Source organism: Macrobrachium nipponense, chromosome 15 (assembly GCF_015104395.2).
Source record: "Macrobrachium nipponense isolate FS-2020 chromosome 15, ASM1510439v2, whole genome shotgun sequence".
Lineage (NCBI taxonomy): Eukaryota > Metazoa > Arthropoda > Malacostraca > Decapoda > Palaemonidae > Macrobrachium > Macrobrachium nipponense.
Window position 1 is genome coordinate 18,683,736 of NC_087208.1, and position 23,827 is coordinate 18,707,562.

Genomic DNA, 23,827 nt, shown 5'->3' on the forward strand with positions numbered 1-23,827 from the left:
TGAACGGTATCCGAAGGATGGAGGTAATATATGTGGACACAGTAACTTTTATTTATCAAGGCCAACCTAAAACTTGCTATAAATGCGGAAGGACGACACATCTAACTGTTAATTGTACAATGGAAAGCGAATCCATGTTAAATGTTTGTAACATGGTCGATTTCCCGAATCTTCCTGAAATATATAATGGCCAGATGCATCAGAATTGTCGAATGAAGGTGGAAATGAAGCCGGTGTTACGTCGAAAGCATCGAATGGTTGTGCTGACGAAGAATCAAAGAACGATCAGGGAGTGACACACTTGAGAAATAGTATACCTGAAGATAATCAGTAGGAGTTGAACTTATTCACAGTCGAACAAAGCCTTAATACTGGTGTGCAGGAAATTGGTGATGAGGTAAAAGGTGATAATAGCGATATTGGTATTTTTAATACTGAAAAGAAGTAAGTGCCCTAGACCCTTTGAGCATTCATTTTCGGGAAGGTTATAGTGAGCAGGGGCAACCTGGTGTTCCGCACATGGGAGTGGATCATTTGCACGTACGCAAGGGACAGCTCAGTGATGATGAAAGCTTAAAGGAAATGACTGGTACGGTGTCATTTTATAAGAATGATGAGCCCACAGATGTGATGATCTTTGGGAATGATTCTGATATGGGCTTGTGCGAGAATATAGTACTTGGTAATGAGGATGGATATGAAGAGCGAATCTTGGAAACATCAACTGAAAGTCAGTGGACTATTAATATGGAAAAGGTTGGCAAGATGAAACTTACTAGAGAAGTCTTATCACAAGAACAGAGAAAAGAAACGAAAATACAAAGCAACAACAATGTACCGAAAAAGAAGTTGTGATTTTTTTTTTTTCCTCCATGGTTTTACTAATTACAACGTTAAATGTCAATGGCTTAAACGATGTAAATAAACGGATGAAGATGGCATCACTCATGGCGCAGTTAAGATAGACATTTTATTGATATAAGAACATAACGTGAGAGACGTGCGAGTCTTAAACTATTTCAGTAATTGTTGTAATATTGTATTGAACCCGACGGTTTGTTTAAAAGGAGGGACTATGTTCTGTATTTCTAGAAAGAAGGATATAGTGGTTTTGTCAACAGACAGAGATTGTAACGGGCGGATACTGGGTATTAAGGTAAGATGTAACGGTTGCGTTATCCCGATTGTAAATGTATATGCCCCTTCAGGTTCAGGGAGGACTCGAGAGAGAGAGAGAGAGAGGATTTTTTTTGGGAATGACCTCACCTTTCTCCTCAGACACAACCTTGATTCCCTGGTATTAGGCGGTGATTTCAATTGTTTGACATGTCTCAGGGACTGTAGCAATGATAATAGATATTTGGTGTCCTAAGCTCTTGGTACTCTGGTTCATAATGTAGCGTTAAAGGATGATTATCAGTTTTCTAGAGGTATCCAGGAATATACGTATGTTAAAGAAAATTAAGGGTCTCGTATAGATAGAATCTACACCGTTAATTTGTTCCGTCGCATTACGAGAGCACAAACAACCCCTATTAGTTTTTCAGATCACAATATGGTCCTCTCGAGTATAAAGGTTATTGACTTAAAAACATCAACAGATTATTGGAAATTAAATGTAAAAATTTTGGATTCGGATAATATAGAAGAGCAATTTCAAGACTTGTGGAAACTGGTACAATCTTATAAATGTAAGTTTCGTGATAAGTTGGAATGGTGGGATTGGGCAAAGTTACGATGTAAAGATTTTTTTGTTAAATTATCCAAGAAGATTTCACAGGAAAAATATGGTTTACTGAACCTATTACATTGGAGGTTACAACAATTAAATGATGTCCATTATAGAACGGGGGATGAGTACGACATGATCCAAACACTGAAAAAGAGAATTTCTGACCTACAGAATGAGTTTTTGGAGGGTGTGAAGGTTAGGATAAAAACTGATGAGATGTTGAAAGGTGAAAGAGTTTCTTCCTATCTGCTTGGCAAGGAGAAAACTAAAAGAATAAATCATTGTTTTACTAAACTTAAAATGGAAGATGACACAATTGTTGAGGGGACGAATGCAGTTTCTGTGCGAATTAGGGAATATTTTGAGAACTTTTCGTTGGGTTGAAGGTGACAGACAGTATATGACCTTTTTTCTCGACAAGTGTCGACCTGTACTGAATGGTCAAAGCCTGCATGCTTTATCTACTGAGATTCAGTCCAAGGAGGTGTGGACTGCTATGAAAAAAATGTTTAATGGGAAAACTCCGGGGTACGATGGTCTCCATATTGAATTTTACAAGAAATTTTGGAATATTATAAAATAGGATTTTATAACTGTATCAAATTATGTATGTGATGTAAAGCGAATGTCCAAGAGTCAGTATGTAGGTGTAATCAAACTACATGCAAAAAAAGGTCACCTTGCTCTAACAGAAAATTGGAGACCTATAACGTTGTTAAATACTGATTATAAGATTTTTGCCAATGTTTTAAAAACCAGGTTTGAGTCTATATTAGACGACATCATTTCCCCTGAGCAATACTGAGCAGTCAAAGGGAGATCGATTGTTCATTGTAACAGTACAATACGAGACATCATGTTTTATTCAAATGAAAATAAAGTAGATGCTGCCATCTTGAGTCTCGATTGGTCAGAAGCTTTTGATAGAGTGCATTTGGTTTTGTAAATGAGATCTTAGCAAAATTTGGTATTCCGACAAAATTTATTGATTTGATGAAAACATTATATTTACAATGTGTAAGTCGTGTAAGTATTAATGGCTGTCTAAGCAGTCCCTTTCCTGTCAAGAGGTCGGTGAGGCAAGGCTGCCTTATGTCTATGTTGATTTTCTGTATTTTTCAGGAACTTTCTATAGGGCAATTCTAGAAAGTAACGATGTAATTGGTATTAGTCTTCCAAATCAGACAGTCGTGAAGGTACAAGGGTTTGCTGACGATTCTTACGTATTTATGTCAACAACCAATTCGGTAACAGCTTGTTCCAAGCTCATTCAGCACTTTGAATTGGCGACAGGTGCGAGACTTAACAAAGAAAAAACTACAATGATGGGTTTGGGCAACTGGATTAACAGGCAGGATTGGCCTTTGGAGTGGATACGGATTGTTAATAGTATGGTTATTTCTGGTATTATCTGTTGTAATAACTTTGATTTGATGCACTAGGATATTGGTCTGTTATCGCGAATAAGGTTGAAACTGCCTTAAGTATGTTGAGTGTGCGGAAATTGTCAATTTTCCAAAAGAGTGGAATTGTAAATTCTTTGATTTTATCAAAAGTATGGTATATGGCCCATACGTTACCCCCAGTAAAGAAATATATTAGTAAGATTAATTCATATATCTTTCGGTACATCTGGAAGGGGATGTACAATCCAATAAAAAGGGCTACGTTGTGTTTACGTACAAGTGAAGGGGTTTTGGGAATGTTTGATGTATACTATAAAACTTCAGCTGCACTGTATCAGGATGTTTTAAGTGGAATTGGTTTGAGTGTGTATTATTGTAAACTTAGATTTAGCTATTTGTTGTCGTTAAGAGATATAGTAGTTGACGTATCTTACGTGACACTGTCGTTCTATTCGAGTGCCATTGAGGTAATAAGGAAAATGCATAGGCTTAAAAACTTTCCGTATGTTACATGCAATGCAGCTTATTATTATCTCATATTGTCTTCAAACCCAAGCATTTAGAATGATTACACGCTACCAGATTGGGTATTGATTTGGAAACGTATTATTGCTCCTTTTATAGGTACTTTGGAGAGGAAATTTATTTACAAATATATGCATGGGACTTTGGCAACAAACCACAGACTGAAGACTTTAAACATTAATAAGCTCAGATTTATGTGATAACTGTTGTGAAACAGAATTTATATTGCATATTTTTTATTATTGTAACAAAATTAAGCCAATTTTGTTATATTTTCAAAAAGTGTTGGTTGAGATTTGTGGTATGAGCCCGGATAACTTTATAAAGATTTTGATGCTTAATTTCCACTGTAAATTGAAACGAGATGATAATAGTACGTTAGTTTTATTGCAAGGTTACTTGTATGCAATGTGGGTGAGTAAAGAGGAAAAGATGTTGTCTGATTTGATAAGGGTAAACTTAATTACGATAGATGGGTTTTGCGGAATACATATAAAAAGATCTTTTTCAAGGTTTTCTCAAGGAAATATATGGAATATGTTTGTAAGAAAAGGTTGCCTCAATTTTGTATGATGCTGTTCCCCTTAACACTTACGGTCTGTTAGCTCGAATTCTGTTCAAGAAGAGTGTTAATTATTGTATGTTACTAGGTTGAAGACTACTGCTGAAAAATGTGATGAAATTATTGTACAGTGAATGTTTTTACAATTATACAAAAAAGTACTATTTAATTTATTAAGTGCTGTATATGAAAAATAAAATGAATATTGCTCCTTAACAAAAAACATATTGAGTACACTAGATATTTTAAATAAAAGATAAAATAAATCAAGTCTCTCTTGTTTCTTGACGTTGGAGGGATGTTACATAAAGATAACGATGGCTTGTAGCTTGTATTTTATCACGTAGAGGCAGGTGAACTGCCGTCTATAGGCCCAGTGGAGAGATTTTCTCACGGCCATACCGTATAAAAAGGAACCGAAATCTCCTGTGTCGTACCACTACGGCAAGGTGAGTCACCAGCAGAAGTTTCTGCTGTAGCTGATCCTGAAACTCTGTGAACATTTGGACGTCATGGAAAACCTTCTCTAGTGAATAACATTTCTTAAATCTTGGCCATATTTTAATAATCATTACTGAACATTAAGTTCTTACTCCGATGTGTCTTTCTATTCAGTTGCCTAAATTAGTTTCGAAAATGTCTGCTTAATGCGTCTATTAATACTGAAAAACTAGTAAGCAACATCACTGATTCCAGCCTTGTTTAAAATCTTGGCAACTTTATTTATCACTGACTTCATTAAACGGACAAACCCGAATTCGAATATATTCATTTTCCTTTGTTGCTCCAGATGAAGTTCGTCCTTTTCCTCTGTGGCTTTGCCCTGGCTGCCGCCAGCCAGCAATGGGAAGACTTCAAGGTGAGCAAGATTCTCGAACACAATGATACATACAGACTCTTACTTATGTCTCAAAACTCTAATAAAAACACACACAGTTACACATGCAGGTGTATACATATACATGTATATACACAATTATTTTGTTTCTGTGTGATGATGAATATTTCAAAAGGTATCTTGTCTACATGAGAAGCCTTTTATCGTAATGACAACAAAACCATTATCAATTACCCAAGCAAAATATTTCTCCCAACAGTTGACCCATGCAAAGGTCTACACCAACGCCAAGGAGGACCTCTACAGGAAGGCCGTTTTCGAGAGCAACCTTCAATTCGTCGAGGAACACAATGAACGCTTCCGAAAGGGCGAAGTCACCTTCGACGTCGCTATGAACAAGTTCGGCGACATGGTAAGACGACTATCATGGATAAAATTGGGGTACTTTTCAGTGCCATTGAATATGACTACATCGATGATGATAGCAACGTTGCCATGTAGGATATAATTATAACTCTAGCCAAACGCTTCCTTTCCTTTGATATCAGGACCACAGAGGAATTCGTAGCCCAGATGACTGGACTGGATCCAAGTGGATTACACAGAGGGAATGGAACTCGCCAATCTCCAGAGAAGGAAAGAGCTGATTCCATCGACTGGAGAGATCTGGGTGCTGTCAGCGAAGTCAAGGACCAGGGAGCCTGTGGGTCCTGCTGGTCCTTCTCCACTGTGAGTATTTTGTTTTAGTGGTCTCTTGTCTTTTGTGCTGTACAAGGTGCGCTAATCAGGATTATTCAAATCAACAGCTGATGAAAAATGCGAGCCAAATACCAGCTCTTAACATGAATGTTTATAGCTGACAAGTAACACATATAACAAGATTCCACCATTTCAGAATACATTTACATAACAACATAAATATTTCATACAGTTGCATCAAGTGTTGTTGAGATGATACCCACTGTCCCCTTATTATGCATGGCATATTGTTTCATAGCATTCGTTCAAATAAACCTGCAAAAAAAATCACAGAGATTGCTGACTTAATCCAGAATACGATTTGTGGTGAAACTGGTGAAACACCCAGAACGTGAAAAGTTCTCTAAATTTCAGTCCTGTGACAAACCTGTGGAGTAATTTCTGGAGTAATACTGCTTATTCCAGTGCTATCCCCAGAAACAGATGATCACTTCAGATGGGGCATTCACTTTACACACGTGACTACAGAGCCAAGACCTTACACGCAACTTATCCTCTGCTCATTCAGTTCTAATATGATAGTGTTAGTAAAACTGCATTAGAGGATAGTATTAGTGAATTCATTCATTCTTAAAATTTCTCAGAGACTAAGAGCAATTTCAGATCTCTACGAGAAATGACCTCAGAAACAAGAATTCATAAAAGGAATTTTGGCAAGAGACTGCCGTTAGGGAACGGGTCCAAGCATTAAGAGTCTGAAACTACGTTTACAATGAACTTGCTAGTCAGTAACCTAGGCTAAACACAATACAAGTAAACTTTCAAGGCAACTATGTCGGGAATGGCCGTTGGGAAGACTTCATAAAGACTGCCTGTTCTCTTTGCAACATAATATCATTCGATACAAGGAAATTAGAAATGGTTTCCTTGCATGAAAGTTTAGAGCTACCTACAAGATGCCAAAGCTACAGGAAGAGATGCCCAACTGGAATTCTAACCTTGTCTGTAAAAAAAACTGATGTATTAAAAGGAAAGGGTTTGAGAATTCCACACCAACACAGGAATTAGGAAGGCCTAGAAGAATGGCGATGTGTAGATGGGGAGGGGGGGGGGTGGGGGTGGGTAGTGGGAGTGGAAGAGGCTGAACGCCCTCAAAACTAAGTGGAGGAGTATGGCAACACAGAATTTCATTTCATGATTTCACCTTTCATGAAATTACATAACAGACTAAGGTATCACATTATCAGTGAGCTCCATATGATTTATGGGAACTGCATTATTACTGAAAGACTTTATCATCCCCAGACAGGAACAGTGGAAGGAGCCAATTTCATCAAAACTGGAAAGCTGGTCAGTTTGTCCGAACAGCAGCTCGTCGATTGCTCCACAGAGAACAACGGATGCAACGGAGGCGTCGTCCAGTGGGCCATTGATTACATCAAGTCTGCCGGTGGTGTCACTAGTGAAGACAATTACCCCTATGAGGCCGTTGTAAGTGCTCAGAGATTTACTTACATGTTATCACTCGTGTAGTTGCATTATATGTAAAAGTATTGTGCATGCAGTATAGTCGTTTTTCTATTTGTGTGTTTTCTGGTAATCTTTATAATAATATAAACGTTACAATGGTTTTATATGAAATTCATGTGGGTATTTCCTGTGTCAATGTGAGGGTTGGTTGGTGTTCATAATAATTATTGACGACAAATATAAAAGATTGTTTTGTTTTAGTATGAAACACCAAATAAATCCAATATCTAACTTCTATTAGGAAAAGAGGGTGCCGCTTCGATCCCTCAAGTGTTGTGGCTACAGTCACAGGATACAGAAGTATTCCTTACGGTGATGAGAGAACTCAGGCCTCTGCTCTCCATGACCAGGGTCCCGTGAGTGTCTGTGTTGATGCTGGACATTTATCCTTCCGCTTTTACAGATCAGGTGGGTTTCTTTCGTTTTTTTTCACTGTACAATAAAACTACAAGGCAGGCAATGATAATTTGGTTCAAGTGGTATGTGCCACCAAATGCCATTTGTAAAATTGTTATAACATAACATTAATAACATTATTCCTCTCTTGAAAAGCTTAGCCTTTTTTGCTGTACAATTCTTGAAATTTCAATTAATTGATCTTTCATGTAAAATTATATTTATTTTTTATTTTGGGCCAATGATTTCTTTGTTTTAGGTGTCTACTATGAACCCAACTGCAAACCACGCTCTATCAACCATGCTGTTTTGGCTGTTGGTTATGGAACGGAGTCTGGCAGCGATTACTGGATCATCAAGAACTCCTGGGGCAGTGGATGGGGCATGGGTGGGTACATGAAGCTCACAAGAAACCAGAACAACCACTGTGGTGTGGCCACTCAGTCTTGCTACGCCCTTGCCTAACGTGTTTGCTTTCTGCCTTACTCTTCTGGATATTATGCGGACTGACTTCTTATCAGAAATAAATAACTGTTAAGCATCTATTTATTCTTTCTCTGACCTTCTATGACTATTGTGCGGACATGTGTTTTATATTAATTCGTATATTAAAGCAAGGACTGCAACAGAGATTTCTGGAAAAAATTTTCGAAAGTTTGAATATTTCAATAACATACTAAGTTGTAGTACTCATGGATGATTGTAGCTTCCTTTTAAAAAAGTATCAAGACCATTTGTGGAACATTTTCCTGCCTGTCTCTCCTTCTTTGGCAAACCTTAGACATGAGATCATATTATGTTCTACCTGATTACCTAATAATCTATAAACCAGGCAGGAAAGAATTTTTGCATTTACCTTTTTGTAAATATGAGCAAAACTGCTGTCTGGAATTAATTGATGATTCCTAATCACTACATTCATAACTAGCAATTTGAAGACTATTTGCTTGGTGGTTGACTGTAGTTGGCTCTTTGATTAGTTATAAACAACTAATTTTGATTTTAGAAAGAAATAATGTGGTTGTCGTACAAACCCTCTTATCTATATAATTGCATTGTATGAGGGAGGCTTTAGCTGCTAAAAAACTGTCCATATAGCTGATTGCGAGCTCATGAGCCCAAGATTAGCAACGAAACACAAAGCTCTCAAGGACAAAGGGTCATTTCTGTAAGGATCCAAAATCTATGCCTTTTGCAGTTTAAGATCTTGACTGATGAATAAAAAATTGTTAAGCAATGCACTCATTAGATATAGATGCAGCAAATACTGATAGTTCCTAACTCGGATGCTGATAAACATAAAATAAAAGAGAGCATAATCAAACAAGTGTATCATTGCCTGATTCCGTACATTAAGAATTAGTCTTTGTGCTAAGGTGTTCAAACTGTCCAAAAGAACTGAACCTGTGTTACACTGAGTGTCATGTCCATTGGGTGTTTTCTCAATATCCTAAAGGTACTAGGATCTCTCTGTGTACAAAAGGGAAGCCACTGTAGGGACATTAACTAAGCAATGCAAGTCATTAACTCTGACCGTCCTCCCCAGATAAGTAAGCAAATATCTGGTTTGAGGTTTTAGGAACGATGCATTAAAAGGGTAGACTGTACCTGTAAAGTTAGATGACTCTACCTTCTCTCTAAAAGGATTTTTTTTATGAATGGAGGACAGGAGTGACGTCTAAATTTTGTATCTGTGAGGACCCCTAATACATTGACAAGGAAATGTGACCGATGAGAGGTCCTACAACTCTAGCTCATCTTCATAGAAGCACTGGGACATCTTCAGCACTCAGCAGAATTTCCAACTACTCCTACTGGTATTACATGTCCTAACAGCACTGACATGGAAAGAGCTATGTATAAAACTCGTTTGGCCCTGCTGGAGGAGCCTGATTTGTCCTCTGAAGAAAATGATAGATCCAACCAAATGCTGAGCCTCAGAAAAGCGAGAAATATGGAGGTCATTATTCCCTCCCTGCATTTATAAAATGACCAGTAAAGTGTGCCCTGAGACAGTTCTGGAATCCATTCATGACGTTGTTTGCTCTAATTTTTGAGGAGCCTTCTTTACAGGATAAGGATGACACTCCCGTCTCTAAAAGAAGTTGGTGAGATATCAAAAAGTTCCATGTGGCTCCTACCATGGTGTCGAATCATGGATATTAATGGTTATATGTTTTAATGTCGTTCTAAAAAATGAATGGTTGCTTGTCTGGCTGAGAGATTGAAAAGAAGACTACCTGAGTCATTGCCAAAGATGACCATGAAGGTAAAGCCATCTCACCTGAAATAAGGAGCAGAGATAAAGACCAAAAATGAAGGGAAAAGATAAAAAGGGAAGTTCCCGAGGTCAGCAGTAACACTAATATGACCAATGAATTTTCAAAGTCAACATTAGCTAGCCAACGAAGCTGAAAAACATTCCGTTTGTCAAAGGGGCTTCAACTTCTCTGACAGCAGGAACTGGTGCTCCAAAACTTTAACTAGACCTGCCTGAAACGAAAGGGGTCTGATGTCGTTCATCAAAGGGATAATACGTCATTTTGGTCTGTGATAGAAAAAAAACGTGCTGTTCTGGAAAGGTATCGTGCCATCTTAAGTCACCAGACGTTAATCACCTCAAAACCTGTTTGGCATTCTTCTGACTAAGATCTTCCATCAGACTTGTCTTTTTCAGTCCTGTACACCTTGCCTTTTAGTTTTTCCCCAAAGTGTACCATAATAACAGCTTTCTCTTCCTAGACAAACCAGCAGCTACTGTATGTTTCTTCTCTTCTGCATTACTTTTACCCACATTCTTAATTACACCTTATTCATTTCTTCTTTGATTTATTGTTGTGGTATAATGTACAATGTATGGTGCCGCAAATACCATGGTCCAGGCCATTTTCTAACTTCCACACCGTGCAGGGCTGCTAAAATGGTATTATTTTTATCTCCAGCATCTTGCTTGAAAGGAAAGAGTGATTGTTTTTGCCCTAAGGAAGATAAGCATGGCTTGTATTTATAGTGGTAATTTTTCCTCCTTGGGGTCCACAAGTGTCTCCCAGGTGTTCTGTCGTTAGCAGAGTAAGAAAGCAACATTTGGGGAGTCCTCTTACTACCTCTGCTAAACTAACATACATATGAACACTTCGAACTCTCACTATTCAGTACAGACGGATCCTATAACTTTAATTTATCCTTTAAGCTCATTTTTCTTCAACTATAGCAATAAGATATTCCAGTCTCTACCCTAATTTGTTGAGTTAATCAATTGCAAAAATATATGTATTTGGGAAAAGAAAAGAGAAATTATTCACCAAAGTACTAAGACAAGAATATAGGAAAAATGACAGAAAACCCTCCATGTTCATCTGAAATACCACACCACAATGAACATCACCTGCAGCAACAACACTAACAAGTCAATTGCCTTTCAGGTACATTGCTTTGTATTTCATGGAGTATGAAAAGAACACTCCTAATTCAGAAGACATTTAGGTTCTGGCAAAAGCATTTGATAGTCCTCAATCTCATCCATAGCTCCTTTGGCTTAACCAAGAAACTCAGAGATAATAAGGTGACTGATGTCATGATAACTGCAGTTTAAAGAAATCAAAACTTTATCATTTGTTTTTATACAACGCCCCTTAGATTGACTAGTGACAGGTTTAATCTTACTGACCAACGGTAACTGTAATGTCAAAGAGATGAAATTATGATATATCAAATATAGTTAGCAGTTTTGCTCATAACTTGGAAGTAGACGAGAAAGTAACCAAAATCCTTTGAATACATTGGTAGGTACTACATATGCAACACCTTCGTCACAATGAATGATCAAGAAGAACGAACACGTGAGTCAGTTTATGTCGTAAGATTTTTCTAAAGCATTAAAGTAAGATTAAGAGAGACAGAGAATGCTTTATGAATCACTTCCATTCTTTTTAAAGGGCATTAAAAACATCCATAATCCTAACAGAGCTGAGGAAAATTAATTTTGATTTTCGAATATCGGATTATAGCCCAGGTGTAAATATATGTATTAATATATAATGCCCGTATCCATTCAGTAGCTTTAAAAGGTTAGTGACAGAACGAGTGAATAAGTGCTTAATGAATCTTTATTTTCAGTAAGAAGTCAGTACTTCGCATAATATCCAGAAGAGTAAGGCAGAAAGCAAACACGTTAGGCAAGGGCGTAGCAAGACTGAGTGGCCACACCACAGTGGTTGTTCTGGTTTCTTGTGAGCTTCATGTACCCACCCATGCCCCATCCACTGCCCCAGGAGTTCTTGATGATCCAGTAATCGCTGCCAGACTCCGTTCCATAACCAACAGCCAAAACACCATGGTTGATAGAGCGTGGTTTGCAGTTGGGTTCATAGTAGACACCTAAAACAAAGAAATCATTGGCCCAAAATAAATATCATTTACATGAAAGACTAGTTACTTGAGATTTCAAGAATCGTACAGCAAAAAAGTCTAAGCTTTTCAAGAGGGGGAATAATATTATTAATGTTATGCTATAACAATTTTACTAATGGCATTTGGTGGCACATACCACTTGAACCAAATTAGCATTGCCTGCCTTGTAGTTTTAATGTACAGTGAGAAAAAACGAAAGAAACCCACCTGATCTGTAAAGCTGGAAGGATAAATGTCCAGCATCAACACAGACACTCACGGGACCCTGGTCATGGAGGGCAGAGGCCTGAGTTCTCTAATCACCGTAAGGAATACTTCTGTATCCTGTGACTGTAGCCGCAACACTTGAGGGATCGAAGCGGCAACTCTTTTCCTAATAGAAGTTAGATATTGGATTTATTTGGTGTTTCATACTAAAACAAAACAATGTTTTATATTTGTTGTCAATAAGTATTATTAACACCAACCAACACTCACATTCACACAGGAAATGCCCACATGAAATTCATATAAAACCATTGTAACGTTTATATTATTATAAAGATTACCAGAAAAGACACAAATAGAAAAACGACTATACTGCATGCACAATACTTTTACATATAATGCAACTACGCGAGTGATAACATGTAAGTTAATCTCTGAACACTTACAACGGCCTCGTATGGGTAATTGTCTTCACTAGTGACACCACCGGCAGACTTGATGTAATCAATGGCCCACTGGACGACGCCTCCGTTGCATCCGTTGTTCTCTGTGGAGCAATCGACGAGCTGCTGTTCGGACAAACTGACCAGCTTTCCAGTTTTGATGAAATTGGCTCCTTCCACTGTTCCTGTCTGGGGATGATAAAGTCTTTCAGTAATAATGCAGTTCCCATAAATCATATGGAGCTCACTCATAATGTGATACCTTAGTCTGTTATGTAATTTCATGAAAGGTGAAATCATGAAATGAAATTCTGTGTTGCCATACTCCTCCACTTAGTTTTGAGGGCGTTCAGCCTACACATTGCCATTCTTCTATACTTTCCTCATTCCTGTGTTGGTGTGGAATTCTCAAACCCTTTCCTTTTAATACATCAGTTAATTTACAGACAAGGTTAGAATTCCAGTTAGGCATCTCTTCCTGTAGCTTTGGCTTCTTGTAGGTAGCTCTAAACTTTCATGCAAGAAAACCATTTCTAATTTCCTTTTATCGAATGATATTATGTAGCGAAGGGAACAGGCAGTCTTAATGAAGTCTTCCCAACGGCCATTCCCGACATAGTTGCCTTGAAAGTTTACTTGTATTGTGTTTAGCATAGGTTACTGACTAGCAAGTTCATTGTAAACGTAGCTTCAGACTCTTAATGCTTGGACCCGTTCCCTAATGGCAGTCCTTTGCCAAAATTCCCTTTATGAATTCTTGTTTCTGAGGTCATTTCTCGTAGAGATCTGAAATTGCTCTTAGTCTCTGAGAAATGTTAAGAATGAATGAATTCACTAATACTCTCCTCTAATGCAGTTTTACTAAGACTATCATATTAGAACTGAATGAGCAGAGGATAAGTTGCGTGTAAGGTATGGGCTCTGTAGTCACGTGTGTGAAGTGAATGCCCCATCTGAAGTGATCATCTGTTTCTGGGAATAAGCAGTATTACTCCAGAAAGTACTCCACAGGTTTGTCGCAGGACTGAAATTTAGAGAACTTTTCACGTTCTGGGTGTTTCACCAGTTTCACCTCAAATCGTATTCTGGATTAAGTCAGCAGTCTCTGTAAGTTTTTGCAGGTTTATTTGAACGAATGCTTTCAAACAATATGCCATGCATAATAAGGGGACAGTGGGTATCATCTCAACAACACTTGATGCAGCTGTATGAAATACTTTATATTGTTATGTAAATGTATTCTGAAATGGTGGAATCTTCAGTTATATGTATTACTTGTCAGTTATAAACATTCATGTTTAGAGCTGGTATTTGGCTCGCATTTCATCAGCTGTTGATTTTAATACTCCTGATTAGCGCACCTTGTACAGCACAAAAGATAAGAGACCACTAAACTATAATACTCACAGTAGAGAAGGACCAGCAGGACCCACAGGCTCCCTGGTCCTTGACTTCGCTGACAGCACCAAGATCTCTCCAGTCGATGGAGTCAGCTCTTTCCTTCTCTGGGAGATTGGCGAGTTCCATTCCCTCTGTGTAATCCACTTGATCCAGTCCAGTCATCTGGGCTACGAATTCCTCTGTGGTCTGATATCAAAGGAAAACATTTGTTGAGTTTAATTATATCCTACATGGCAACGTTGTTATCATCATCGACATATAGTCATATTCAAGGGCACTGAAAAGTACCCCAATTTTATCCATGATAGTCGTCTTACCATGTCGCCGAATTTGTTCATAGCGACGTCGAAGGTGACTTCGCCCTTTCGGAAGCGTTCATTGTGTTCCTCGACGAATTGAAGGTTGCTCTCGAAAACGGCCTTCCTGTAGAGGTCCTCCTTGGCGTTGGTGTAGACCTTTGCATGGGTCAACTGTTGGCAGAAATATTTTGCTCAGGCAATTGATAATGGTTTTGTTGTCATTACGATAAATGGTCATCACACAGAAACAAAATAACTGTGTATATACATGTATATGTATGCATCTGCGTGTGTAACTGTGTCTGCTTTTGAGACATAAGTAAGAGTCTATATGTATCATTGTGTTCGAGAATCTTGCTCACCTTGAAGTCTTCCCATTGCTGGCTGGCGGCAGCCAGGGCAAAGCCACAGAGGAAAAGGACGAACTTCATCTGGAGCAAAAAAGGAAAATGAATAAATTCGAATTCGGGTTTGTCCGTTTAATGAAGTCAGTGATAAAGTTGCCAAGTTTTTAAACAAAACGACAATCAGTGATGTCGCTGACTAGTTTTTCAGTATTAATAGACGCATTAAGCAGACATTTTCGAAACTAATTTAGGCAACTGAATAGAAAGACACATCGGAGTAAGAACTTAATGTTCAGTAATGATTATTAAAATATGACTGAGATTTAAGAAATATTATTCACTAGAAAAGGTTTTCCATGACCTCCAAATGTTCACAGAGTTTTAGGATCAGCTACAGCAGAAACTGCTGCTGGTGACTCACCTTGCCGTAGTGGTACGACACAGGAGATTTCGGTTCCTTTTTATACGATATAGCCGTGAGAAACTCTCCCCTTCGGTCCCATACACAACAGCTCACATACCTCCGTTGGTGAAATTCAAGTTACACGTCATCTTTATCTTTATGTAACACCCCTCTTCCCAAAATAACTACAAAATATATTCACAGGTGATGGATTTCGGAAATTTCATACAAACGTTACACAAAGTTTTTTTTTTCGTATCCACAAGTTTCACAATTTTTTGTTTCCAGGAAAGATTCTAGTTCAAAAAATACTCAAAGAAAGGAAATGTTAGGAAATGATATATCCTGACTCTTCAGTCAGGAATTTTTAAAATTTCATTATTTCTGCTTAGCAACATTTAAATATCTCTGAAAAATACTGAACTCTAAATATTTAATAATATATAAGGTTATATGTATCTAAACTGATTGTCTGTACGTACGGTTTATAACCTATTTTTTACGTAAACTATTTCCAGTGTTGTGCACTGCTTAATTTAGGAATTATCTCACAGTGTGGTCTTGGAGGTATAGTACTTAGTCTTTTGAAGGTGTAAAGTTCTGTGATGAGCACTGTCCAAGACCCTCTCCATCAAATGGGTGTAGGAGGAATAAAGTTGATTTATGCGGCCCGGACCAAAGCCCCAATCCTCAGTTCCTGGCAGGTCGCCTCCCGGTGAAAATTCATCACGGCCTGGGTAAGCAATGAACCTGCACTTTTGTGCGTTTTTGTTGTGGCGTTGTTTGCTTGTTTTAACAATAGTTCTCTTTACGCTTTAGCCTTCAGTAACATTCTTTTCTGTAAATATGTTGTTCTTGATCTTACAATAGTAGGTAGTAAGCAAGGATTAACGTCTCCCGTTCTTTGATACACGAGCGCATATAAAAAGACAGTTAGTTTCCAATGACGTTTCTGAATTAAGTTACCCTTGTCAAGAATCAACTATTTTGGGTTATTTATTGGAAAATATAGCATGCACTCATCAAACATTAACTGATGAATTTTTGTTTGGTTACATAGTAAACTAAGAAAAATATTGGAACCATAAGCAAATTGTGTGCAGTGCGTTATGGACACTTATCAGGGCACTGAAGATGTTTTTCTGTTAACACTATAGTAACTTGGAGTCATTCTTGCAAATTCAAATGTCTTGAGTGTCTGCCTAAGTATATTAATGTCTAATAATTCCTCATCATGAGAGAACTATTTTATAGAAAGATAAAATGCAAATTCATTCATGAACATTGCCCCATTCCTGATGATTCGAATATTGATCTGTGAGAGCAATCCATCTATATAGTATAATAAATGAAGACTAAAGGTTTACCAGGATCCTGCTTAGACTTACCACATCAAAAAGTTATCCATAAATACAAAAAAAAAGTTGAGTAGTTCTGGCATTAAATCTCCGATTCTTGAAAGAAGGAACACTGGCTTCATGTCAGAGAGGATCTGGACCTGAGAAGCACCTTGTTTCCCTGGCTCTTTCTAACAACTGTGAAGAGTAGCGTCAAAGACAAGGTAAGAATGTAAGTGCAAGCTGGAGGAAACAGTAACATGTATAGGGTGTGACGCCGTTATTCTTTACAAATGATGCAGTGTTAATTGTGGACTGTGAAAAGATGCTGCAAAAACTAGCAAATGTGTGTGGGAATGTTCGTAAGAGGAGAAAGTTGAAAGTAAATGTCAGAAATATTCAAGAAGTTTTTAAAAAATAAGTATTAAAGCCAATGTTTTAAATCCATCCGACGGAGCTGGTTCTGCTCGTGAAACGGGGCTGGTTATGCCCGTAGACTTAGTTACTTTACGATTTATCATAAGTAATTTCTGTATACATATGACTTATCATTTGGAAAAGAATACTATATGGTAAACATCAATGACATCAAAGAGAGTGGAGTTTGAAAAGGGGGTTAGCGGAGAGAGAATGAGAGGGAGAGGAAGTGAGAGAGAGTAGATGGGGTGTTAGGGTGAAGAAAGAGGAAAAAAGACAGGGAGGGTTAGAGAGAGAGAGACAGAGAAGAGCGGGTGTTTGGGAGAAGAGAGAGAGAGAGAGAGAGTTGGTATTAGTGAGAAAAAAAGGGAGAAAGAGACTGTGATGGTTGGAGAGAGAAAAAGAGAGTAAGAGAGAGGAGAGAGAGAGAGAGAGAGTAGAGGGGTGTTAGGTAGAAGAGAGATGGAAAAAGTGAGAGAGAGAGAGAGAGAGAGAGAGAGAGAGAGAGAGAGAGTTGGTATTAGTGAGAAAAAAGAGGGAAAGAGGCAGAGAAAAGAGCAAGAGCGAGAGGAAGAGATAGAGAGAATAGAAGGGGTGTTAGGTAGAGGAAAGATGGAAAAAGTGAGAGAGAGAGAGAGAGAGAGAGAGAGCAAGTTTATCAGTTGTTATTCAGAGTTATCCCAAGCAGAGCCGGGTCGGTCAGCTAGTATGAGGGAATTGTTGAACCACATCACTGTTTGGAAGTGGAGTGTGGGTGTTGAGTACGATTGAAAGAAAAAAGACTGGAGCTGTTGGGGGAATGGTTTATGTAGTATAAACAAGAAGGAATAAGGAATGAATGAATGAAAAGGTTGAGGATAGATGTGGGTAAAAAAGGTCAGTTTAGGTGAAACGATGTGCCAAGACACTTTAAGATAATTTGATATACAGAGATACTAGAGATGGATAAGTTGGTAAAGAAAACAAATAGTGCATTTTTTGGAATGCGAAGGCAGGGAGAGAAAAAGTCCTAGAAAGTTCTAGATAGATGGAGTGGAAGAGGCGCTGGTTCAAGAGCCTTAAGAGTCAGGAAAATGATAATAGAGGTCAGGTGTGTAGTGTAGTATGTACAGTACAAGGTCATGGTGCCCTGCTCACGAGCCTCCGTTATAGGAATATAAACGGATATCGTCATGGATGTTTGTTACACATTACTTCCAACTTTGATTCGGCAGTTACAAGATAAACGTGGCTCCATTTATCTCGGAAGCAATCCCAAATAATGAGTACTCCAGGTAACATATTCAGAGGAAGACACGAAAACCACACACCAAGGCTGTTTTTTATTTTGCCGACGTTTCGTAATTATGGACAGAATTACATCTTCTGGGCTGCACATAAGAAAAGATAAAAACAATTAAAAGTACAGTCTAAGAATTCATTTAAAACATAACAAAGTAAGAATCTCAAATCCAAAGTACTCCAGTATCAGGAACCATTCAAAACAATGTAAAAACTACATTGAGAACAAAGATTTAGTGTCATTGGTCATACTGCCAATCCTCAAGATTTAACATTCCTAGAATCATTGTTTATGAAACAACTTGTCCATCGTTAAACACTCATACATCTGCAAGTCAACTGTATCTAGCTTAAGTTCGTACTGTGGTGGTTTACTTCCATTTAGTAGTTCCTCACCTCTAGGTTGGTTGTGTTATTATTTTGTAATTATTTCATTCTTACTCTGTTATATTTTAAATAAATTCTTAGCTCGGTACTTTTAATTGTTTTTATCTTTTCTTATGTGCAGCCCAGAAGATGTACTTCTGTACATAATTACGAAACGTTGGCATAATAAAAAAGACAGCCTAGTGATGTGTGGTTTTCCAACTTTGTTCAATTTCCCTTAACAAGGGTCGGCTTCAGAGAGGTTACTAATTTACATGGTAGGCCACAGAGATAAAATTGATAATTATGCTTATGATTCCACACACAGAAGTGCACTCACAAATTCCCAGTGATAAGGTAACAGATCATTCAAGCCTAAACCGAAGCTGTGCGAACAACACCAACGACTGAGGGGCAATGGATGGGGCCAATTCAGACATTTTTCCCACGAACAGACTTTGTACTTCTGTGCCACACCGTTTTCTTCTCATCATCAAAACTTAGGAGAGTATAATTTAGATGCATTTTCCTCATAGGCTAAGAAAGCAAACAATATAATCACCTTTGCTTCATTCTGAAATACTTGAAGTTCATTAACCTCTCGGTGTCATTTTCTTACCATTTCTAACCTAGCCACGCCTGTCTTTGTTGTCAAGTGCATGTGCAATAGACTGCAGGAGGCTCTTTCCATCGTCTCTTGAGGCTACGCGTTTTCCTTTTTGCTGCAACTTTACTTTCCTTTGCCAACAGTTACTGAAGCTCCTTGACCGGAGTTAATCTGTCCAAAGTAGATATATTTCAAACGCCGGAAATTTTGAGCCCCTGATTCCAGGTTAAAGTTACCTGTGCTTCTGTAATTTGGCCCTGGATGAATGCTGGGGATTAAAAAGGTCTGACTGTATTGCAGGAAAGTTTGTCTTTTGTCTTAAGCATAAAGTTTACTGAAAAACTAAAGCTTCATCAATGACGCTTCCTCTCTTCTTTTTATTCTTATAAATTTTAATTTCGAGTTTAATCAAATGCTCCAAATAGGTCCTTACCGACCGTTCCATATGGCTAATGAGAACTGTTGTTTGGATCATAATCTGACGATAATCTGACTGGCCTATAAGGACTGGTCATATTTATCGAGTATAGACCAAAGAATTTTAAAAACTTGTTCTATAATAAACTCAGTATTTCTAATGTCCCTTTACGCATTTTAAATAGGATGGCTCAAGACAAGTTTAAAATTATGACTTATCTTAAAAGGCTGCTTTTCCCCATTTATTCTCCCATAATGTCAAGTTATACGCTTCAATAAGGACCTCTATGAGGGAAGTCTCAGGTACACAGAGGAACATCTAAATCTCATGGAAAAGTCATCCATCTTCCACTTGTCCATGAACGTGTTAAGAAACACTTCTTGGGAAAAGTCAGATCCTCTTCGTTACTTATCCTGAGAGCGAGAGGGAAAGCTGAAGCCATTGACTGAAGAGATCGTGCAACTATCCCAGAAGTCCAGAATCAGAATCAGAAAATGGCTGGCTTAGAATAATGTACGACACTGAAGGAATTCCTGGGACATCTCAAATCAAAGTTGCATGCTCAGTCATTCTTAATTTGTGTAGAATAGTATTTCTCACTTGGATCAACTTCTTAATCATTGGGTAAAAAGAAAATTTCCTTTCGAGGAAACTATGAAAACCTGAATTCATAAGTAAGAAAATTAAGACTTTCCTACATTGGTGGTCGTTAGTCACATCTCATTTGATATGTGGAAGTTTCATTTTGTTCATTGCTTTGCAAACAAAGCAAACGTTAAAGGTTTTTACCCTCTTCCGTTCTGGAATGGCAACTGATTGCTAAGTCAGGTTAAGTAACTAAAATCCAATTTGCTGTGTGTATTAGTCCACAAAGACTTCCCTATTATCCAAGGTGACATCTAGTGCAAAGCCGTGTGAGCCATGGGTTGGGCTTCGCTGTTATGTATATAAGAGCAATGGAGAGGTTTTCCCACGGTCACATCTGCATATTAAGGAGAGGAGAGCTGCGCTGCCACGCCACTCTAGCAAGAGAAATGCTCTCCTATGTCTGTTATTCACCAACATAACAGAATCCTGGATTCCAAATCAGAGAAAAAAAAATAAAGGACCGTGTCAGATAGTAATCAAGTGTAATGAGACTATGTTTTTTTCCAATCATCTTTTTCACTTATGTTACAGATTACAGAGGAATTCGCAGAAAAGAGGAGTTCGCAGAGGAAATGGAATTATTCGCCATTTTTCCCGAGAGAGAAAGAGCTAACGCCATTAACCGGAGAGAACTTCACGTTGGTCTTTCTCTGCTGTGAGTCCTTCCTAGTCTTTTTGCGTGGTATGTCTTTCTGAAGATATGCCTAGGCTGGGCAGGATTAAGGTTAGATCTTCATTGGGTCTTGTTTATATAATGAAATATATTTACCACAAAGATAAGCTTCTAATTCATCTGGCATACGAATCATTGCATTTCTGGGAGCTTACTCACAATTGGATTCACACAAGGTGTAATCAGTTTTTTCCTTAATGGCGAGGAATCATTACTGCCACTGCTAAAAATATCTAAACATAAATATATCATCTTTAACCTTCAACTTTAATTATGCATCTGAGATGGATACTAAAGCTATATTCTGCCTTTCTTCATATAAACCTGAAAAAAAAAACTATTTACGTATTTCACTTCATAACCGTGAGCTCAGGCTTTTCTTTCATAGTCGTTTCCTTAAAAATGACCGTAGGCGAGCAATTGTTTTCATAGACGCTACTGCAGGACCACTAGCTTACAGTTGGTAATAACATAGACTGAGGGACAAACAAAGAAAGGGAAAGAATATTTTGGTCTCTATTATCAACAGTCAGGAACCGCGGATGATGGAAGGATTCCGTGCCATCATCAAATCCTTTGAGATGACCAATTTGTCTGATCGGTGTGCCATCGATTCTACCGATGGTATCGCTAGCGAAGTCCCTTGTTCCTTTGAGGACTTGTATGTATTCAAAGAATTACACATAAGGAAATGTAGTGAGTGCAAGCATACACACATGTGTTGGTGAATTCGTGTGTACGTGTACGAACTATGTCTATTCATAACGGCGAGTTTTAGGCAGAACTGGGGAGATGGCTGCCTTGGGGAGGAAGAGCCTGAAAAGCTCCATAATGTATTTTTGTTTAAGTGATTTTCCAAGCTGTGATGGGTAAGTGTTATCATAATTTAGCCAAAGGGATGGCTTGTTGTCTATTTGACATTTTTTAAAGATGTTCCATTTCATTTAATCTTTTGACTTTGTCTTTATGATTGTGTGTGCTCACTAGTGTGTTCTCCTGTCTTTTAAACAGGCAGTTCTAGTGAGGGGGCCGAGTGTCCTAGTGAGGAGACTGTGTGTCCTAGTGAGGGGACCGAGTGTCTTAGTGAGGGGACTGTGTTTTGGAGAAGAGATAATTGGTGTGACTAATTACTGATTAAGACATTTAAATACCGGGGGGTTATCTGACTTAGTTGTCTGTGAGACTTGAACTACTATCATTCCATTAATTATCTTGTAAGAACTTGAATTATTCAACTAATACTTTGCTTTGAATAAAACGTATATATTTTTTTGTAACTCCGACTCTGATTTGATGACCTAATGGAATGGAGAGAGAGAGAGGGGGGCTTTTGCCAGTGATCGATTTTAGAGAGAGAGAGGAGAGACTGAGGGTTACCAGTTCGCCTAATACTATGGCTAAAACGCATACCAAATATTAAAGCTAGTGGGGGGCAACGCCCTTCGCTGGTAATATTACCAACTATTACCAGCGAAGGGCATCGCTGCCCCCCCCCCCCCCCCCCCCACACCCCCCCCCCCCCCCCCACCCCCCCCCCCCCCCCCCCCCCCCCCCCCCCCCCCCCCCCACCCCCCCCCCCCCCCCCCCCCCCCCCCCTCCCCCCCCCCCCCCCCCCCCCCCCCCCCCCCCACCCCCCCCCCCCCCCCCCCCCCCCCCCCCCCCCCCCCCCCCCCCCCCCCCCCCCCCCCCCCCAGCTTTATTATTTGGTATGCGTTTTAGCCTGAGCGTAAGACGAACTAATTACACTCAGTCTCTCCCCGCCCCTTCTCTCTCTCTCTCTCAAGGTGATCACTGGCAAAGCCTTCTCTCTCTCTCTCTCTCTCTCTCTCTCTCTCTCTCTCTCTCTCTCTCTCTCATTCCATCAGGTCATCAAATTAGAGTCGGAGTTACAAAAAATGTAGACGTTTTATTCAAAGCAAAGTATTAGTTGAATAATTCAAGTCCTTACAAGATAATTAATGGAATGATAATAGTTCAAGTCTCACAGATAACTAACTCAGATAACCCCCTGGTATTTAAATGTCTCAATTAGTAATTAGTCACACCAATTATCTCTTCTCCAAAATACAGTCCCCTCACTAGGACACTCGGTCCCCTAGGACACTTGGCCCCCTCACTAGGACACTCGGTCCCCTCACTAGGACACTCAGCCCCCTCACTAGGACACTCAGCCCCCTCACTAGAACCACCTGTTTAAAAGACAGGGGAACACACTAGTGAGCACACACAATCATAAAGACAAAGTCAAAAGATTAAATGAAATGGAACATCTTTACAAAATTTCAAACAGACAACAAGCCATCCCTTTGGCTAAAGTATGATAACACTTACCCATCACAGCTTGGAAAATCACTTAAACAAAAATACATTATGGAGCCATTCAGGTTCTTTCTCCCCAAGGCAGCCGTCTCCCCAGTTCTGCCTAAAACTCACCGTTATGAATAGACATTCGTACGCGTACACACGAATTCACACTCCTCGTCAACACCCCAATTAACTGGTCACAGCCAGTTTTCAAAGGCACCTTGAACAAGCCCTCACAAACTCACATAACCACAGAACAAACATTGACCTGCTTAGAAAAGATTTATCAGCTTTCTCTAGGTGTTGTTCGGACTCTGTCTCCATGGGAAGTTAAATATGATGAATCTGTAAATTCCTCCTTTTTACAGAATTGCTCAGCAACTACCCTGGCTAGCCCCTGCCTAGCCATAGGCCACAGAAAACAGCTCAATACATAAAAACAAATTGGCCAGCTCAAAAAAAAATATAAGTAACTGCACGTCTCTGGCAGCACGACGTAATGTCTATCACACTTCATCTCCAATAACACTTGGGCATATAAATTTTCTCATTTTGGACGTCTTGAATGTCCCTCGTTG

General features: G+C 38.9%; 1 protein-coding gene and 1 pseudogene across 1 annotated transcript; one reads left to right on the top strand and one right to left on the bottom strand.

Moving 5' to 3' along the window:
* Positions 1-4,795: 4,795 nt before the first annotated feature.
* LOC135227017 (digestive cysteine proteinase 2-like) lies at positions 4,796-8,219 on the top strand. Its single transcript, XM_064266781.1, has 6 exons — positions 4,796-5,084; positions 5,323-5,474; positions 5,612-5,792; positions 7,068-7,257; positions 7,542-7,700; positions 7,948-8,219. Exons 1-6 carry the CDS (start codon positions 5,016-5,018, stop codon positions 8,151-8,153), a joined length of 957 nt encoding a protein of 318 aa, XP_064122851.1. The 5' UTR covers positions 4,796-5,015; the 3' UTR covers positions 8,154-8,219.
* A 3,574-nt stretch (positions 8,220-11,793) lies between these two features.
* Positions 11,794-15,351, bottom strand: LOC135226788 (digestive cysteine proteinase 2-like; annotated as a pseudogene).
* Positions 15,352-23,827: the final 8,476 nt, after the last annotated feature.

Excerpts from the sequence above, each read along its gene's own strand:
- LOC135227017 (XM_064266781.1), top strand. The coding sequence starts at position 5,016 with ATGAAGTTCGTCCTTTTCCTCTGTGGCTTTGCCCTGGCTGCCGCCAGC. Across the intron at positions 7,258-7,541 it reads CCCCTATGAGGCCGTTGTAA|GGTGCCGCTTCGATCCCTCA; the intron begins GTGCTCAGAGAT and ends TTAGGAAAAGAG. Across the intron at positions 7,701-7,947 it reads CTTCCGCTTTTACAGATCAG|GTGTCTACTATGAACCCAAC; the intron begins GTGGGTTTCTTT and ends TCTTTGTTTTAG.